General features: G+C 42.9%; 1 protein-coding gene across 9 annotated transcripts in view; it reads right to left on the minus strand.

Annotated features, from left to right (window-relative positions):
* Window positions 1–20,038, minus strand: part of STRBP (spermatid perinuclear RNA binding protein) — a 117,359-nt gene that overhangs the window by 50,958 nt on the left and 46,363 nt on the right. For 7 of the 9 annotated variants that reach the window (XM_075015721.1, XM_075015720.1, XM_075015725.1 and 4 more), the window contains 3 exons: window positions 16,785–17,002; window positions 8,573–8,738; window positions 6,077–6,221 (listed from right to left, as the gene is read on the minus strand). In XM_075015721.1, the coding sequence (XP_074871822.1) occupies window positions 6,077–6,221; window positions 8,573–8,738; window positions 16,785–17,002 (529 nt within the window). Of the gene's footprint in view, window positions 1–6,076; window positions 6,222–8,572; window positions 8,739–16,784; window positions 17,003–17,059; window positions 17,151–20,038 lie in introns of all 9 variants that reach the window. The other 2 variants (XM_075015722.1, XM_075015723.1) reach the window with 2 other exon arrangements.

The following is a 20,038-nucleotide window of genomic DNA, read 5'->3' on the forward strand; positions in this document are numbered from 1 at the left end:
TATTTGCAAGGTGGTACTAAGAAAGCCTAATGCACAGAGATCCAGTTCTTGGATGGACACAAGTGATATTGAACTTACTGAGGACCTAAATTTAATTTTGATGCAGAATGCATCATGTCCAAGCATTTGACCTCTCCATTTAACAAGGAGAAGGCAGAGTTTGTACAATGACTCCAAGGGAATTGCTTGGAGGGAATACTGAAATGCACACACACACACACACTCTCATCTGGTATTTGTTTTCACTACTGAGCAGCAAAAACAAATAAGAAAAACCCATATTTTAAGAATTAATGCTACTCAGTAAAAAGGAGAGAGAGAGAGAGGGACTAAAGAGAAACTCAGGAATATTTGTTCTCTGCATTCGGACACCAGGGCATGAAGGTACATGCGGCATTCCTACAGAACAAATGGAAGCACTGAAAGAATTCCATTGTACCTAACCTTGCTTATTTGGTTAGAGAGGATCGATTAGTGGCTGTAATCAAACCATACTGCTGGAAATCTTGGTCAGTTTCACCCAGCCTTTTCCTTCACCCTGTTAACCACTCTACTACTCAGCTGCCAATTAAGGAACAAAGAGGGAAAAAAAAAAAGCAGCTGCCAGAACAGAGAAGCTCATTTTACCAGCAAGATGAAAACCAAAATTAGGAAGTACCTGAAAAACTTTTATATTGGAAAAGAGTAAATAAGAAAAGCAAGGAATAGTTTTTAAAATGGCATATGAAATACACTTATTTGGCTGGCTTTGTTCAGAAGCATAAAAAGAAGGGTTCAAATATTTTCTCTGTAGATTAAAGTATATTTAATTTCCTCTTGATATTAGATTTGGAACTTTATTTACTTTGTAAGTCAAACTATTCCAAGTGACTAGAAGCGGTTGTAGACATTTGAAGATATTTCAAATCTTCCCTCTAGCTGGTTACTTAATACAGGAAGAAAAATGTTGGATTAACTTATGGAGGGGACTATCACAAGTTTTAACCAACTATAAAAGAATCTGGATTTAAGAACATAAGAATGGCCATACTGGGTCAGACCAAAGGTCCATCCAGCCCAGCATCCCATCTGCCGACGGTGGCCAATGCCAGGTGCCCCAGAGAAGGAGAACAGAAGACAATGATCAAGTGATTTATCTCCTGCCATCCATCTCTTGCCCTTGTTCTGAAGGCTAGGGGCACCATACTTTATCCCTGGCTAATAGCCATTTATGGACCTAACCTGCAAAAATTTATCAAGCTCTTTTTTAAACCCTAATAGAGTCCTGGCCTTCACAGCCTCCTCGGGCAAGGAGTTCCACAGGTTGACTGTGTGCTGTGTGAAGAAAAATTTCCTTTTATTAGTTTTGAACCTACTACCCATCAATTTCATTTGGTGTCCCCTAGTTCTTGTATTAGGGAAAAAGGTAAATAATTTTTCTATATTCACTTTCTCCACACCATTCATGATTTTATATACCTCTATCATATCGCCCTTCAATCGCCTCTTTTCCAAACTGAAAAGTCCCAGTCTCTCTAGCCTCTCCCCATATGGGACCCGTTCCAAGCCCCTAATCATCTTAGTCGCCCTTTTCTGAACCTTTGTTAAGGGAGATTAGAGAGGCTATCAAAATAAAAAACACAGTAATAATAGGAGATTTCAATTATCCCCATATTGATTGGGTGCATGTCACCTCAGGACGGGATTCAGAGATTAAATTTCTTGATGCCTTAAATGACTGCTTCTTGGAGCAGCTAGTACAGGAACCCACAAGGGGAGAGTCGATTCTCGATCTAGTCTTGACTGGAACGCAGGATCTGGTCCAAGAGGTAACTGTTACTGGACCGCTTGGAAATAGTGACCACAATATAATAACTTTTAATATTCCTGTGTTGGGAAGAACACCGCAGCGGTCAAACACTCTGGCATTTAATTTCAAAAAGGGGAATTACACTAAAATGAGGAAGCTAGTTAAACAGAAACTAAAAGGTAGAGTAATTAAACTAAAATCCCTGGAAGCTGCATGGAAACTGTTTAAAGACACCATACTAGAGGCCCAACTTAAATGTATACCCCAAATAAAAAAACACAGTAAGAGACCTAACAAAGAACCACCATGGCTAAACAGCCATGTTAAAAAGGCAGTGAGAGAGAAAAGGGCAGCTTTTAAAAAGTGGAAGTCAAATCCTAGTGAGGAAAATAGAAAGGAACATAAACACTCCCAAATTAACTGTCATAATGTAGTAAGAAAAGCCAAAAAAGAGTTTGAGGAACAGCTAGCCAAAAATTCAAAAAACAATAGTAAAATGTTTTTTAAATACATTAGAAGCAGGAAGCCTGCTAAAAAAGCAGTGGGGCCCTTGGATGATAAAGATATAAAAGGAGCGATCAAGGAAGACAGTGCCATTGCGGAGCGATTAAATGATTTCTTTGCTTCAGTCTTCACGGCTGAAGATGTTACAGAGGTTCCTAAATCTGAGCCAGCCTTTTTAGGCGACAAATCTGAGGAACTCACTCAGATTGAAGTGACATTAGAGGAGGTTTTGGAATTAATTAATAAGCTGAATAGTAACAAGTCTCCAGGACCAGATGGCATTCACCCAAGGGTTCTGAAAGAACTCAAATGTGAAATTGCGGAGTTATTAACAGTGGTTTGTAACCTATCCTTTAAATCCACTTTGGTACCAAATGACTGGAAGACGGCCAATATAACACCGATATTTAAAAAAGGCTCTAGAGGAGATCCTGGCAATTATAGACCGATAAGTTTAACATCAGTACCAGGTAAATTAGTAGAAACACTAGTAAAGAGTAAAATTGCAAGGCACATAGAAGAGCACGAATTGTTGGGCAAAAGTCAGCATGGTTTCTGCAGAGGGAAGTCGTGTCTGTCTAATCTATTAGAATTCTTTGAAGGGGTTAATAAACATGCGGACAAGGGGCACCCAGTGGACATAATATACCTAGATTTCCAGAAAGCCTTTGACACGGTCCCACACCAAAGGCTTTTATGTAAATTAGGTGGTCATGGGATAGGAGGAAAGGTCCTTTCATGGATCGGGAATTGGTTAAAAGACAGAAAACAAAGGGTGGGAATAAATGGTAAATTTTCACAATGGAGGGGGGTAACTAGTGGTGTTCCCCAGGGCTCAGTCCTGGGACCGATCCTGTTCAACTTGTTCATCAATGATCTAGAAAATGAGGTAAGCAGTGAGGTGGCAAAGTTTGCAGATGACACCAAGTTGTTCAGGACAGTCAAAAGCAAAAGGGATTGTGAAGAACTACAAAAAGATCTCAGCAAACTGAGTGATTGGGCAGCAAAATGGCAAATGAAATTTAATGTGGGTAAGTGTAAGGTAATGCATGTTGGAAAAAATAACCCAAATTACACGTACTACATGATGGGGTCAAATTTAGCTACGACAGATCAGGAAAGGGATCTTGGAGTTATAGTGGATAGTTCTCTGAAGACATCCACGCAGTGTGCAGCGGCAGTTAGTAAGGCAAATAGGATGTTAGGAATTATTAAAAAAGGGATCGATAATAAGACAAAAGATATCATACTTCCCCTATATAAAACTATGGTACGCCCACATCTCGAGTACTGCGTGCAGATGTGGTCTCCTCACCTCAAAAAAGATATATTGGCATTAGAAAAGGTTCAGAAAAGGGCGACTAAGATGATTAGGGGCTTGGAAAGGGTCCCATATGGGGAGAGGCTAGAGAGACTGGGACTTTTCAGTTTGGAAAAGAGGCGATTGAGGGGCGATATGATAGAGGTATATAAAATCATGAATGGTGTGGAGAAAGTGAATATAGAAAAATTATTTACCTTTTCCCATAATACAAGAACTAGGGGACACCAAATGAAATTGATGGGTAGTGGGTTCAAAACTAATAAAAGGAAATTTTTCTTCACACAGCGCACAGTCAACCTGTGGAACTCCTTGCCCGAGGCGGCTGTGAAGGCCAGGACTCTATTAGGGTTTAAAAAAGAGCTTGATAAATTTTTGCAGGTCAGGTCCATAAATGGCTATTAGCCAGGGATAAAGTATGGTGCCCTAGCCTTCATAACAAGGGCAGGAGATGGATGGCAGGAGATAAATCACTTGTCTTCTGTTCTCCTTCTCTGGGGCGCCTGGCATTGGCCACCGTCGGCAGATGGGATGCTGGGCTTGATGGACCTTTGGTCTGACCCAGTATGGCCATTCTTATGTTCTTATGTTCTTATGTTTTCTAATGCCAATATATCTTTTTTGAGGTGAGGAGACCACATCTGCACGCAGTACTCAAGATGTGGGCGTACCATAGTTTTATATAGGGGAAGTATGATATCTTTTGTCTTATTATCGATCCCTTTTTTAATAATTCCTAACATCCTATTTACCTTACTAACTGCCGCTGCACACTGCGTGGATGTCTTCAGAGAACTATCCACTATAACTCCAAGATCCCTTTCCTGATCTGTCGTAGCTTCAGAAAAAGATGTGTTAACCAGTCTACAGGTCATCAATTTTACAATAGGCCTGGCTCTAACAACAGCTCTGATAATTAGTACTATCACAAATTGGCAGAGGCTATCTTCATAGTTCAAAAATGAATTGTGAGGTTTTTGAACAAAGTTTTGAAAAATATTTTAAGATCCTAAATCAATAACAAAATGACAAATACATTAAAACAAGAAAGCATGAAAATTCACGTCCTGATTCAGTTTAGCAGACAAGTCCCAAATTAATGAAGTCTGGATTTCTATTCCAGCACCATTCCCTCCTAAAAGGGATCACATGGGACAAAGCACTTGTGCAAACCTACATGCAGATAGGGATGTTAAACACACCTTCCCATAAATTTCTCTCCTCATTTTGCACTTGGTCTCATGAGTGTGTATCTGTTGCAATAGAAACAAACCTCAACTCAGCACTTGCCAGAAGTTAAAGAAAATGTACAGTAATCTGCAAATATTTGATTTTTGTTTTAAAGGAAAAAAATAGTAATTTCGCATAAGAACCTCAGATTTGGGAATTTTGGGACTGTTTAACTAATGAGTCTTTGCTATTCATCTCTATTGCAAGAGTCTTGCACTTCCTACTGCCATTTTACCAGGGGGGAGGGAATAAATCTTTCCTGCCCTCACCCCAAAAAATGAGGAGAAACTGACCAACATTTCTCAGTGTAGTGGTATTTCATGTGGAAAGGGGAAATAAGCAAAGGGACTTGTGGCAAGTCTAGAAATGGGAAAAGAGCAACAGGGAGTTCCCTAGCCCACATGGGCCCAGCTGCCTCAGTTGTCATGACAGAGAGTGGCCAGTTGGTCAAAGGTCTGACATCATCCAGTGGAAAGTTTCTAGGCATAGGCTTGGGAAGCAGAAGCAGAAATTATTGACAAGAATTACAATAAAACACGGCTGCATTCATTGTGTGTGTTACTCTTGGTTTCCTTCCAGCCTCACAGACATTAAGATGCTTCTTAAAGTTTCTTGTGGCTAAGCTGCACGTCCCCAGCAGACAGGGAGGAATGGATGGGGGGAATTAGGAAGCACAGCTTTCCAAATATATTTTTACATTCAGGACAGTAGGTAAAACATTAACTTCAGAAGCAAAGTGCAGTATTTTAGCTTTAACGTCAACTGTATCCTATTTAGGAAGTTCTTACCTTAAGGATAGAAACTCACATTACTTCAATAATTAATAAAATCAGTATGCCAGGAAGATACACGGCTTTGTAGAAACTGCATATTAAGAGAGACGTTTTATGCAATAGGAATAATTTCATGAACCAGTCCTATTTGACTGATTTAATTTGAAAACAGGACTATGCAGGCAATGCTTAATTATTAACTAATAACTAGCTCTGCTTTCTTTCAGACAAGATCTAATTGGTGTCTGAGTCAAGGCTATAATAATGCTGTCTTTGCATGGCAAATGGAATTTTGCATACATTTATGTGAAAATTAAATGGTTGCTGACTGTTTAAAGAACAATCATTGCACCATATTGAGTCGAGCCAGCTACCGACGAGACACATTATACAATACGCGGTCAGAAAGCAGTCAGGAGAAAACTTTGTGGGAAGCAGAAAAATGACTTTCTATAATACCTCCGTCCTTCTTCTCTGTTTCCTCACGAATGAGAGGGGACGTAAGTATCACCTTCAGTGTTAGGGTGGGCTCCTTCGTGTTACAAATAATAATAGCTGCCTCATTTACACATTGCTCCACATGGTACTTCTCTTCTGTAAGTTTCTGAAAGGCATCAAGAAACAATTTCAAAAAAACCTACTCAACGGTGGTAAAGGCGGCAATTCCTAAAGCACTGATGGAAACCAGTGAGCGGCTGGAGTGGCCCTCCATCTCACTGGGCTGGCAAGGCTGTCATAAGCAAGGCAGCTTCCTGGGGCTGGGTGGTTTTGCTACCTGCACTTGCATATCTAGGATTTGCAGGGTGTGCCGACTGAACTGTAGCAGCTCTCCGATTGAATGCAGAGGGAGCACACAGCTTGCAAAGGCAATGTTGTGTACAATCAGCCTGCACCTCACTTCACGTGCCCCTGCTTTAGGTGTGGGTCACGTTAGTAGTACTAGCAGGAAAAAACCTAAGCGGATGGACACCACTAGATTCTGGCTACTCTGGACGTGGGCCATACGTAGAACCCTGATGGGCCACAGGGTGCCCTCCACTGTCCTAAAGAAACGTGTCCCTCTTGCAGATGAGCCCTGAGCTAGCAATGCTACAATGGACAGGTTCTGCCAAGCACCACTGTTCCCCCCCTCAGTCAACAGTTGCTAAGTTGCAAATAAGTTTTAAAAATGCAAAATAGCTGCTAACCAGAAAGATGCTAAATGATGGCAGCAGAAATGCACAGCAGTGTCTCATTCATTATGTAAACAGTGATTAGTCATGTTTTGACACTGTCAGGGTGAACCAGTTGCCAGCAATTGTCATTTTTTAAGGTATCTAACTCCTGGGCAATACTACCTCTAAATGCATAAACCCTGGCAGTCTACCACCATCTACAAAATTAGCAGCAGATGCAGGTGATTAAATGCTCCACTTCTACCAGCCAACTCGCCTGGATAAGATCTTGGCACCACCTGTATGGAGTCCCACTGGCTGTCAAAGGACTCCAGGAGATGGGGTCCATTCACATGGACTAGCTTACGAGACTGGGAGTGCAGAGAGTGTGTAAGAGTTACCCTTTCTAATCACCACTTCTTTGCAAACGGGGAGAGAAGACCAGGGCGCACAGGCCCTCCAGAAAAAACTGCTATAGGCAAGCAACATACCCTGTCCGTTACTCTAGATGCCCCAGCTAAGGAGACAGCTGGGTCTACAGAGTGAGACTTTGCCTCCATATAACCTGAGCACTTGGCTGCAAACAAATGAACAATGAGAAGTGTAGCTCCTGACAATGATAGAAATGCACAAGCTATATGAGGAAACTAACATGAAACAAGAAAGCTAACCAAGAAAGAACGAGTTTCAATCACCCAGTTCAGAAAGAGCTACCTGCAAGGGGTATTTGGTGGGACACAGCCTCTAGGCAATAGTGCACGCCACAGACCTCAGGCTGGACTAATAATTCAGGCCCGGGTGGAGTATAAAAGGAAGCTATAGTCCTGGGATCACTTTATAGGTGGTGCTACTGGCCACGTGGTCACAGGGTGCTTATTTATGCATCAAAACAAAAAAGGTACAAATCAAAACCAAGTACAAATCAAGGGTTCATCACTGATCTCTCAGAATGGCCTATTGTGTTAAGGGTGCGATTTGGCATTCTGTGACTTTACTGAACCTCCATAACTTTTTTTAGTTTCAGTTGTCAGCAGCTGGAGATGAGAATCTGAACCCCACCCACTTTCCTGGCACTGGCACACCTGGCATTGCCCACTATTCGAAGACAGGACCTTTGTTCTGACACAGTGTGACCACTCTTATGGCCACGGCTGGAGCCACGGCTGTCATTCCTCCCCCCTACTCCACCGCACCCCATTCTTACAGCTATGACAACTCTGAGTTGGGCCAGCCGGCCAGTGGAGTTCTTGCTGTCATTCCTTCCCCTCCAGCTGTGCCCCACCCTGTAACTGTTAGTCAAGTTACAGACAGGCTGTAGGCTCCTGTGAAATTCTGCATAGAGCCTACAGCCCATCTGTGACTTCTACTAAAAATAAGCACAACAAGCTCTTAATCTTACCTACCGTCATTTCAGAACCACAGGGGAATTTAGAGAGAACACAGATCAGTGACAAAGCTTCTGTAATGGAGAAGTTCAAAATATGAAAACACACAGGGCAGAAGAAAAGAAGGGACATCTAGGACCCTATTCAGTTCCACGGTAGGTGTGAGAACCAGATGGATGAATTACCTAACAGGAAGGTTAGCTGGGAGGTATAGCAAGAACCAGGACTAGGGAAGAAGGCTTTGTGAAAAGCCTTTCTGGCCAGCAGGTTAAGGTATCACAGATTCTAGATGCTGTCTTTTTTTTTTCTTTTTCCTGGTATCAAAATTATTTCAGCTTTTGCCCAGTGCAGCTGTTAGCTGCCTATGTCTGGCAGTGCTATTAATCAGAGCATGAGGACCACCCAAATTAACTTACTTGAATTTGGATTGGGAGATTATCTTTGACTAAATACAACAAGGTCTTTGTGGGTTTTTCTTTGCACATGAGAACCAGCTCCAAATCCATGTCATCCTTTATCAGCAAGCCCTTGGCCACCAAACCAATTCTCATCACGCCGCATAAGGTCCGACCACTCTGGTCCCTGGAAGTGAGACATGTCTGAATAATTACAGTGGCATTTTCACAGTTAAATCCCCATCTCCCTATTGTAGCAATGGAACAGAGACTGGTGGAAATAAATCCAACATTTCTGCATCGCATCAGTGACAGGATCATGAAAAGCACAGACTGCTTCCCGGAACATATAGAAACGAATGTAAACATGCTTCGAACACTTCTGTAGCTGCAGAACTGATCAACAGTTTGGATTAAGTCACGAAGCTCCAAATGCTGCCAAACTGCAGGAGAGGGAAAGCACAAGCGAGTCTGGAGATAAGTTTTCAGAGCAGCTCTTGGAAGCTTTCAGAGACTTGGACCCAACAGGAGGGCCCTGGCACGCCCGACAGCGGGCCCCATTCCTTTTTATAAGGTGTATTTTGTTGAAACTTCAAAATACATCTGCTGTGTTGGTGAATGCTGCAGACATCAGGTACTTTAGGAAGGCATCCCACTTCAAGCGCTCTTCCTTGTAGGAGCCCTTCAAAAAATTCTTACAACTGGCAGCTACAAGAATCAGAGGCTGGGGAATCAGACGCAAGTCTCCAGAGACAACCAGGAGAACGGTTTAGAGCCACAGTAAATGTCACAGGTTTCAAAGCAAGATAAATGACATTTCAGCTTTGAGTGCTGACAACAGACAAAAACGCAACAAGCAATTGAGTAGCCCAAGAGTGCACAAGCCAGCAGGAATCCTCAGGAAACGGAAGAGAAGCACTCACACTTACTGACATTCACACACAGGCAGTCCTGGGAGTTGCTGCAGACACTGCTACAACAGCTAGTGGTGTATCACTCTGCTCCTCGCCCAAGGGGAAGAGCTGCAAACAGCCACAGCTAGAGAAGCAGCTATTGCGTTAGTGGAACTTGAACATCCCACTCTGGGATTGGATCTGATTGGGCTCGTTCTGAGATTCACAGTCACGCAGTGCACCCCAAGCCTTTATTGCACACTTGCTTCTGCCAACCTGGGCACAACCCCACATACATGAAAGGGATGGGCAAAGACCGTCTCCTGTTACTGAGGCAGAGCAGAAACAGTGTGGGCTGGGAAGGAAGCAAGAAGCGGGAAGTGACACCCTGAAGGCCACACCGGAGGGTCAGTGCAAAGCTGGGGATAGAGCTCATGTCTCGTGACTCCCATAGTAGGGCCCTAGTCCTTAGAACACACTGCCAAGGTTGTAAGGCACTTTCACTTACCAGATGCTGTAACATTTGGCTAGTAATCTGGCAGGGAAGCTTAATTCTTTTTAATACTGTTTCTGAATGACCAACTTACACTTTTACAGGATGTGATGGGTTTGGTTTGACTTTTTTTTTTTTTTTTTATCCTTGTCAACCTGCATGGGAATTTCTAATACTACTGCTGATGAGTTTCAGAGTTCCACAGAAACATTTTTAGGACTGCAAGGCTCTGCAGGATACTGTTTTCCCAAAGCCTAAACCAATGGGCTGCATTCATTTAATGCAAGATCACAGGGCAAACACCTGACTCTCTCTCCCGCAGTGGTAGGATTCATTCGGTAGTGTTTTGTACAGCATGCTGAAAAGGCAAACTGCACAGTAAACGTTTACAATGAATAAAGATTAGGTTGCTTGTTTTAGTTTAAACTTTTCACAAATGTAACCTGCTTAATTTGGCCAACACGTCTGAGCCAGCGTTATGTCAGTTTATTAAACCCTGGCTAACAGGTGAGTTTCAGGGCAACCCCTGGATTCCTGTGCCCAGACTTATGGAAAAGAGATCTACTGCATCTGTGATTTCCTTACTGTAAAGATGTTCAGGCAAACCCAACTATCCTGACACGTACAAATTTCACCCACGCAGTAGCACGGCAGCCACAAAAGCTAGTTACCATACCAGTTTGACTGAAACCAAGTGGTGTGAAGGAGAAATAGCACCAGTCTCAGATAGAAGAGGAAATTCACCCAGACACCAGCCTGTATTGTCTGTATTATTCTTTGCCCTAGTTTCTACCACAGTTTTGTCCTGCTTTGCTGTGTGTGAGAATTCTTCCAATCACCACATTTCCCCCTCTGCAGGCACAGGGGTGAATGTGAATTCTCCATCCCTTTAAGAGCAGCAGGCTACATTCACTGATCTGTCCAAATGGCTGGCTTTGATACAAAATTCTACAGAAAGTGTTCTCGACTTTTTGCTTTATGAAAACCATCTGCTGAGAGGGTGAAGGAAGAGAAATAGCCCAAACCCTCCATGTCTCTATTTGACACTTGACACCTGCTATTCTTCAGCCTGCTTTTTGTCAGAGCATCTGTAGACAGATTTATGACAGAACCTGGGTACTTTAAAAAATGCACTCTAAATTTAGAACTCAACAAGATCATAAAATACCCCGAACACAAAATCATGAAACTGAAGACAGGCTGTCTGATTATACCAACAGCATTTAATACAAATCAAGAGTTTCACCAAAATCATTCTGCGCTTAATTTATCCATTGCAGAAAGAAAAGTAAAACACGGCCAACACCACTTGGAAATTACCAACACCATGTGCACTGCATCCCCCCTAAAGAGTCAAGTCAAGAAAGTCCACTGCTCAGCAGCAAACTGACATTAATTATCTTCTATAAAAGACAACGAAGCTTAACTACCCATCTCTGGGGAAGGAGCCTATCAATCTGCTGCTCCAGTTCCCTGGAGTCCACACAATCCCACTCTCTTAAATCAATTTATCAGTTGATATATGTAAAAACAGTCAAGAAATTTAAATATTTTGCATTTCTACTCTCCCCATACATTTCACACCAAAATGCGACACCTTGCTGCTGAGGCTAAGAACAAGAATATTGAGAAAATCAAAAACAGATGAGACGTCAAAAAACAAAGGATGCTCAAAACACAGGCAACTAAACTACAGGCCCACTTATGGGGAGTTTGCTATGCCTAGAACATTATGCACTGTCCTGGATAATGGCGAGTGCATCACAGTTAGCTCAATCTGCTTACAGGGTGTCTCTGTTTGAACTGCTTCTCTCTGAAACTTCTCCCTGAGCTAGCAGATTTCTTCCCAGAAATCCCAAGCTCTTCAATCGTCCACAGACAGAATCACAAGCAAAACAAGACCAAGGACTAGCACTATGGGTGCACAAGGGATTTGATGTCATTTCACCATATTTGTTGGGATTTCTAAGCTGACCGTGGGAGCTCTCACTCAACTAGCAGGGAACATTTCTGTTTTCTCAACTGGAGTGTTTCCAGCTAGCAGAGAACACGGAGCTTTGTTTCCCAGTTCCCTCACTCTTACACTGCCTCTTTGGTTAAGACCTGGAAATAACAGAAGACAGTTGCTACCAGCAAGGTAGGGAAGTGTCAGATTTGGGATTTGTCAGCGTACAACGGGTTCATTATGGAAGTCTTACAGACTGGCAACCATGGCCTCTTGTACATTGAAACAGTAAACGTAATTTTCAGCCCAGATAAACACAGTAATACTTCCAGTAGACTGTCTTGATGATTCAGATCCAAATTTCTGCCACCTTTACTTCATACTGAGAAGTACTTTACCCCAGAATTAGTTCTGCTAGACTTCAATGGGATTACTAACAGGTAGCAGAATTTGTACATCAAAATAAATTATCTAGCATGGAATAACAACACTTGACCCAGGGGCACTGCCCATTATATTTACCCGTGACTCCAAAAATCAGTAGAGTCCATCCACTCGAGACTTCAGATAAAATAACTGATAGGCATAGATCACACAGACCTTTCTATATGGATCTTAAAACCAGATCAGAACTTGCTGTTCAAAACTCACCCAGCTACCTGCATTATAATCCACCACTTGTAGAAAGGAAAGAAATAAAATCCAGGAACCAGCTGTCAAACCATGTTATCATAGAATCATAGAGTCACAGAATACTAGGGACTGGAAGGGACCTCCAGAGGCCATTGAGTCCAGCCCCCTGCCCTAATAGCAGGACTAAGTACTGTCTAAACCATCGCTGATAGACAGCTATCTAACCTGTTCTTAAATATCTCCAGCGATGGAGATTCCACAACCTCCCTAGGCAATTTATTCCAGTGTTTGATCACCCTGACAGTTAGGAACTTTTTCCTAATGTTCAACCTAAAGCACCCTTGCTGCAGTTTAAGTCCATTGCCCCTTGTTCTAACCTCAGAGGCCAAAAAGAACAAGTTTTCTCCCTCCTCCTTATGACACCCTTTTAGATACTTGAAAACTGCTATCATGTCGCCCACCTCAATCTTCTCTTTTCCAAACTAAACAAGCCCAGTTCTTTCAGCCTTTCTTCATAAGTCACATTCTCTAGACCTTTAATCATTCTTGTCACTCTTTTCCGGACCCTCTCTAATTTCTCCACATCTTTCTTGAACTGCGGTGCCCAGAACTGGACACAATACTCCAGCTGAGGCCTAACCAGTGCAATGACGACTTCTTGTGTCTTGTTCACAAAACACCTGTTAATGTATCCCAGAATCTCGTTTGCTTTTTTTGCAACAGCATCACATTGTTCACTCATTTAGCTTGTGGTCCACGATAACCCCCTAGATCCCTTTCTGCTGTAGTCATTCCAAGACAGTCTCTCCTCATTCTGTATTTGTGAAACTGATTGTTCCTTCCCAAGTGGAGCACTTTGCATTTGTCCTTATTAAACTTCATCCTGTTTACCTCAGACCATTTCTCCAATTTGTCCAGATCATTTTGAATTTTGACCCTATCCTCCAAAGCAGTTGCAACCCCTCCCAACTTGGTATCATCTGCAAACATAATAAGCACACTTTCTATGCCAGTATCTAAATCGTTGATGAAGATATTGAACAGAACCGGTCCTAAAGCAGACACCTGTGGTACCCCACTTGTTACACTTTTCCAGCAGGATTGAGAACCATTAAGAACTACTCTCCGAGTATGGTTATCCAGCCAGTTATGCACCCACCTTATAGCAGCCTCATTTAAATTGTATTTGCCTAGTTTTTTGTTTTTTTTTTTAATAAGACTATCATGTGAGACCGTATCAAATGCTTTACTAAAGTCTAGGTAGACCACATCTACTGCTTCTGCCCTATCCACAAGACTCGTTATCCTATCAAAGGAAGAGCTATCAGATTAGTTTGACAAGATTTATTCTTTACAAACCCATGCTGGCTGTTTCCTGTTACCTTACCACCTTCCAAGTGCTTGCAGACGATTTCTTTAATTACCTGCTCCATTATCTTTGCTGGCACTGAAGTTAAGCTGACTGGCCTGTACTTTCCTGGGTTATTCTTATTCCCCTTTTTATAGATGGGCACTATATTTGCCCTTTCCAGTCTTCTGGAATCTCTCCTGTCTTCCATGATTTTCCAAAGATGATAGATAAAGGCTCAGATACCTCCTCTATCAGTAGTAGTAGTAGGCATCCTTCAGTCTGCATAGACTATGGATCGCGCCCTTAAAAGTTTCAATTGAAGACTTCATTTACAGAGTCTATTGTGACTATAAAGACACACACGAGAGTGACAGTCCTTGCTGCATCTCTTGCAGATGTAGTGGGTGTCTGGCAAGTCCTTATTGTGCTTTCTGTGCGCTCGCTTCTCCTCTGCTAGCTGTCTGATCTTCAACTCGCCCTTCTGAAGGCCCTTGTGTAACCCCTGCCTCCATCTGCTGCGGTCGTCTGCTAGTTCTTCCTAGTTGTCCAGCTCGATGTCTACCTCTCTGAGGTCTCTCTTGCAGACATTTTTGTAACACAACTGGGGGCGTCCGGGGGGTCTTTTGCCAGAGGCTAGCTCACCATACAGGATGTCTTTTGGAATCCTTCCATCATTCATCCTGTGGATGTGGCCAAGCCAGCGGAAATGATTTCTTTAATTACCTGCTCCATTATCTTTGCTGGCACTGAAGTTAAGCTGACTGGCCTGTACTTTCCTGGGTTATTCTTATTTCCCTTTTTATAGATGGGCACTATATTTGCCCTTTTCCAGTTGTCTGGAATCTCTCCTGTCTCCCATGATTTTCCAAAGATGATAGCTAAAGGCTCAGATACCTCCTCTATCAGCTCCTTGAGTATTCTAGGGTGCATTCCATCAGGTCCTGGTGACTTGCACACATCTTATTCTTCTAAGTGATTTTAACTTGTTCTTTTTTTATTTCTAACTTTTAACCCTACCCCTTTCCCACTAGCCTTCACTACGTTAGGCATTCCTTCATCAGACTTCTCAGTGAAAACCGAAACAAAGAAGTCATTACACATCTCTGTCATTTCCAAGTTCCCCGTTACTGTTTCTCTCTCCTCAGTGAGCAATGGCTCTACCCTGTCCCTGGTCTTCCTCTGGTTTCTAATGTATTTATAAAAAGCCTTCTTGTTTCCCTTTACGCCTGTAGCTAGTTTGAGCTCATTTTGTGCCTTAGCCTTTCTAATCTTACTCCTGCATTCTTGTGTTGTTTGCCTATATTCATCCTTTGTAATTTGCCCTTGTTTCCATTTTTTATATTATTCCTTTTTATTTTGAGATCATACAAGATCTCCTGGTTAAGCCAAGGCGGCCTTTTGCCATATTTTCTGTCTTTCCTACGCAGCAGGATAGCTTGCTTTTGGGCCCTTAATAATGTCCCTTTGAAAAACTGCCAACTCTCCTCAGCTGTTTTTCCCCCTCAGTTTTGCTTCCCATGGGACCTTACCTACCAGCTCTGAGTTTACCAAGCTCTGCCCTCCTGAAATCCATTATCTCTATTTTGCTGTCTTCCCTTCTATCCTTCCTTAGAATTGTGAACTCTATGATTTCATGATCACTTTCACTTTCACCCAAGCTGCCTTCCACTTTCAAATTCTCTACCAATTACTCCCTATTTGTTAAAGTCAAATCTGGTCAAATTTCACCCAAGAAGGTTGTTATACTGGAGGAAGGATGGTTTGGTAAGATTGCAGGACTGGATATCAGGTCCTCTAGGTCCTGCCACTGATTTGCTGTATGGCTTTGGATAACTCCCCATCTCTAAACTGGCCAAAATATTTACCTGGCTCAGAGCTGGTGTGAAGTTCAGTTATTTGTACAGCACCAGAGAGCCCCGAATGCCCAAGTTAGAGATCGTTATCCACAGAAACCTGAAAAGGGGCAAGTTGTTTCCTAAACTGTTGGACAAACTCGGAGGAGCAAAATCTGGTGCCATGTCAGGGAACAGACAGATGTGCACTGCCAGATGTTTTATGCAGCACAGACTAACATGATGTACAGTAATGGCTCCTTTGGAGCCATGAGCCTGTCTAACAAACAATACACATTTATAAATCCGTTTTTGCCTATTAAACCGAAACAGCCCCAAAAGCCACACGTTTGTGGGTTTGGATTTAGAGTTTTGAGCTACAGGAAAATGTGTTTGCATCTTACATTCATTGACTGCAAGTTTAAAACACTTCATCTTAAAGGAAAAAAGCAGTCAAGTAGCACTTTAAAGACTAGCAAAATAATTTATTAGGTGAGCTTTTGTGGGACAGACCCACTTCTTCAGACCATAGCCCTACCGGAACAGACTCAATAGTTAAGGCACAGAGAACCAAAAACAGTAATCAAGGTGGACAAATCAGAAAAAATCTGCCCCTCTACTCTCTGATTTGCTCAGCTTGATAATTTTTTTTCTGATTTGTCCACCTTGATTACTGTTTTTGGTTCTCTGTGCCTTAACTATTGAGTCTGTTCCGGTAGGGCTATGGTCTGAAGAAGTGGGTCTGTCCCACAAAAGCTCATCTAATAAATTATTTTGCTAGTCTTTAAAGTGCTACTTGACTGCTTTTTGTTTTGACAGTATATAGACTAGCACGGCTTTCTCTCTGTTACTATTCTTCTTAAAAGGTGAGAACTCCCCCTGCCCAGGTGCCTATTCATTACACATTCCTCACACTCACCCAATGGACTCGCTTCTCAGAAAGAGTCCAGACACATCTACTTCCTGCTCTGAACAGTCAAAACTGGCAAAACCAAAAAAAAAAAAACACACTATGGCCCTTCTTTAGCAGGAGAGAAATCCATTCATAGTAGTACAGTAGCTCATTATGAAGCTTAACGCACTCACTTGGCATTACTCTCTCCAGCTTCCTCTTTTGCTTCCCCCTCTACCTCAGTTTTCACAGACTTGTTCATTTCATCCATCCAATCCGAGACATGTTTAAGGGCACATTCAACTGTCGACACCATGTTCTGGACAGCTTCCAGTTCCTCTGGAGATGGATAAATGGTTGAATGTTTCACCATAACGTGGCGGTCATCGTTAGCAAAAGATCGGATAGATCTCTGTTACAGAGGTGGAAAAGAGTAGGGGGGAAAAAGAAAGAAGAGTTATTGGCTTACCAAGAGAAGGGCATCCTCACCAACATAGATGGGTAGTGTTTTAGGATAACAAAGGTCTAGAATCATGGTGGAAGTTATACTTCATCTTTGCCTAAAGTAGAGAGACCCAGCAAATTACACGTGAAACACTGAAAAAAAGTCAAACTGGCAAAAACTGGTAGCAAAATGCAAGTGTGCTGTGCCTGTGACTTAGTCATCATGAATGTAGATTGCAGAGTTCTATGTACGAGCTCCCAAAGTAGGGGCAGAAAAACCTGAATCAAGTGATAGAAAAATGCAACGAGGAGAAATGTCTCGTCTCCTTTATTCCACAAATGATACCTTCCTAACCAGGCTTTGCACTCCCTTCCGCTATTCCCCATATCGTGCATCATCTTCACCCAATATGCAACAGTAAGCTCAGGCAGACAGAGGTTACACAGCCTCCTATCTGCATAAGAAGTGCCCATTAACAGCAATGGCTGGCATAAATACCACTTCCAGCACTGCACAAGCTAATCCAACTTGCAATGGTTAGTAAGAGTTCTGGGGTGCTGGCTTTGCAATATTTTCCAAGTTTCTCTTTTGGAAGAAGCCATGGTTTTGAGGGAGTACAAGGAGCCAGGGAGGTCTAGTGAGCAGGAAAAAAATGAAGCAGCAGGAAACCTGGTTTCCGTTCCTAGCTCTGCCACTGACCTGCTGTAACACTGTAACATTGGGAAAGTCACTTTCAGTCTGTGCTGGTCTCTCCTCCACCTCTCTAAGTTTTTCGAGGCAGAGATTATGTCTATATGTGTCTACAAAGTGCCTAGCACAGACAGGCCCTGAGCGTGGCTGAGGCCCCAAGTCACCATTTTAATACAAACTATAAGTAGCAACTGTGAAGGAAATGGGCTCCTTGCTCCACCTCTAAATACACCAGGAATTTAGTGAATTCTAACCCCAGTAGCTAAGTGCCTCCAAGGGCTCCATTGATCTGGCTTCAAAGTTAAAGTCTGAGGGCTCCATGCACATCAAGGAAGTGCAAGGAAATGGTGTGGTTTTGGGGATGTAAGTTAGGAAAAGAGGTACCCCAGGGACGAGGCTAAGGAAAGCTCCTCTGCAGACAGGACTTGGACAAGCTCAGAGAACAATATGCCAAGAGCTGCAGCTCTCCTCTCAATCTAGGCTGGGTGCAGGGGCAGCCCCTCACCCTAACAGTCTGATTCTGCCCAGGCTGGGACATTTCACCTGGATATGGAGCACTACACATCACCAGGAAAATCCCAGCAGGCAGGAATGAATTCAGCAAAGAGCAAGAAAAATAGCTGGGACAGAGGCTGGGGGAGATGGGCTAAGCTTGTGGGGAAAGAGTCAAATACTTAAGTGGAAAGAAACACCAGAGTTAAAGAATCCTAAATAGAGGGAGAGCTCATGGAGTTGCACAATCAGGATGACACAGACCCCTGTGACCTGACGGGAGACTTCTGGCTGCCTTGCCACCCAGGTGAACAGTTCGTGAACCAGCACGGGCAGCCAGGCATTTATCAGGTACTTCCCCATCAGCCACATGCAACCCTGGTGCTCAGAGACCAATCTGATTCAGTGTCAGGGAACTGTGAATGAGACACACTCAAAGGCACTCAGTACGTGGACTGCAGGGCCTTCCCCAGACACCCATACCAGCAGCTGACTGGCGAGCTCTTGGTATACATTTACTTCCATAAACTGCAGTTATCCTGCAGTAAAGGCGGATCTTTCCCCCATCTCACAGCTTGTGATCATGACAGAGCTCAGAGCCTGTAATGGATCCAAACACACTCACTCACTCTTAGTTCTCCTGACCCACAGGCTACATTCAGGCTCAGGGAGAAGCACACTGATTCCTGGGAAAGGAGTGCTCCCCCAGAGCCGTTCCAGTACTTGTACACTACAATTCCCTTCCCATAGGTCTCTGCTGTTTCTCTCCTTGCAGTTACAAAACACAAGATTTCCAGGTAAAGACAGCTGCTGCTTGGCAGTCAATTGGTAAGATGGATTTCTTAAGTCACCCCCACCCAAAGCGTGCCACCTCCTCTCCAAAGTGCTCTTCTTGTGACTACTAATTATAAAAAATACTCCAGCAGCAGCAGCAGACTGATAAATTTGTAATTTGTGTATTAGAAACACATGGTTACCTCACTAACAGGCAATGGCAAAATAAGCACAAAGCAAGAGAATCTGGGTCTAGAATTCATAGGAGCCAACACTTTCCACTGAATTCCACTCTGTGTTTGGCACTCCTTGAGGCCCCTTTTCTCCCACATCGTTGCTCCCACCAGAGGGTGAAGTCTGAATTTATGTCTGTCTGGATTTCATTAGCCATCATCTGCTCCAACCTCAGTTCTTTAGTTTAGTATTTAAACTTTAGTTTAAATACAAAGCTGTGCCTATTCTCTCCCTCCCTCTCTAGCAGCAACATTTAGAGGACTTTAAAAAAAAAAAATCAATAGGCCAAAACTGCTCACAACAGCTGGCTCTCAGGCATTTGTTAATTGGGTGGGTTTTCCTCCGCTCCTTGAATGCATTTTAGAAGAACTAACCATTCCAAGCCCTTCACATTTGCACAGCTTTGCAAATTCAATGCATCCTGACACTTGCAATTTGTAACCACTACAAGCAGGCAGATTGGAAGTGACTCCTCACTTAGTCATCAAATATGCCCTGATGGGTACCGGTTACATATGTATCATCTCTATGCTATTAATAGGTGTGTACAGAGCTCAGGCTTTTAATTTTTAACATTAAACATATATATATATAGCACCAACATCTGATCTTGCGGGGAAGAGGTGGGTGCGGAGTGTCAACGTTATGTAATCTGCAGTTCAAGGTCATCCCCGCCCTTTGCAACAGCTTGCTAATGTCAGTTTTATTAGAAAATGTTATTTATGAGCAACCCCTTCATTTGTGTTTAATAATTCAAGTGCTGCAGGCTCACAAGGCTCCGGGATTGTAAAAGCCCCAGCAATAAATCAAAGC

The sequence above is a fragment of the Carettochelys insculpta genome, chromosome 21 (assembly GCF_033958435.1).
Source record: "Carettochelys insculpta isolate YL-2023 chromosome 21, ASM3395843v1, whole genome shotgun sequence".
Taxonomy (NCBI): Eukaryota; Metazoa; Chordata; order Testudines; family Carettochelyidae; genus Carettochelys; species Carettochelys insculpta.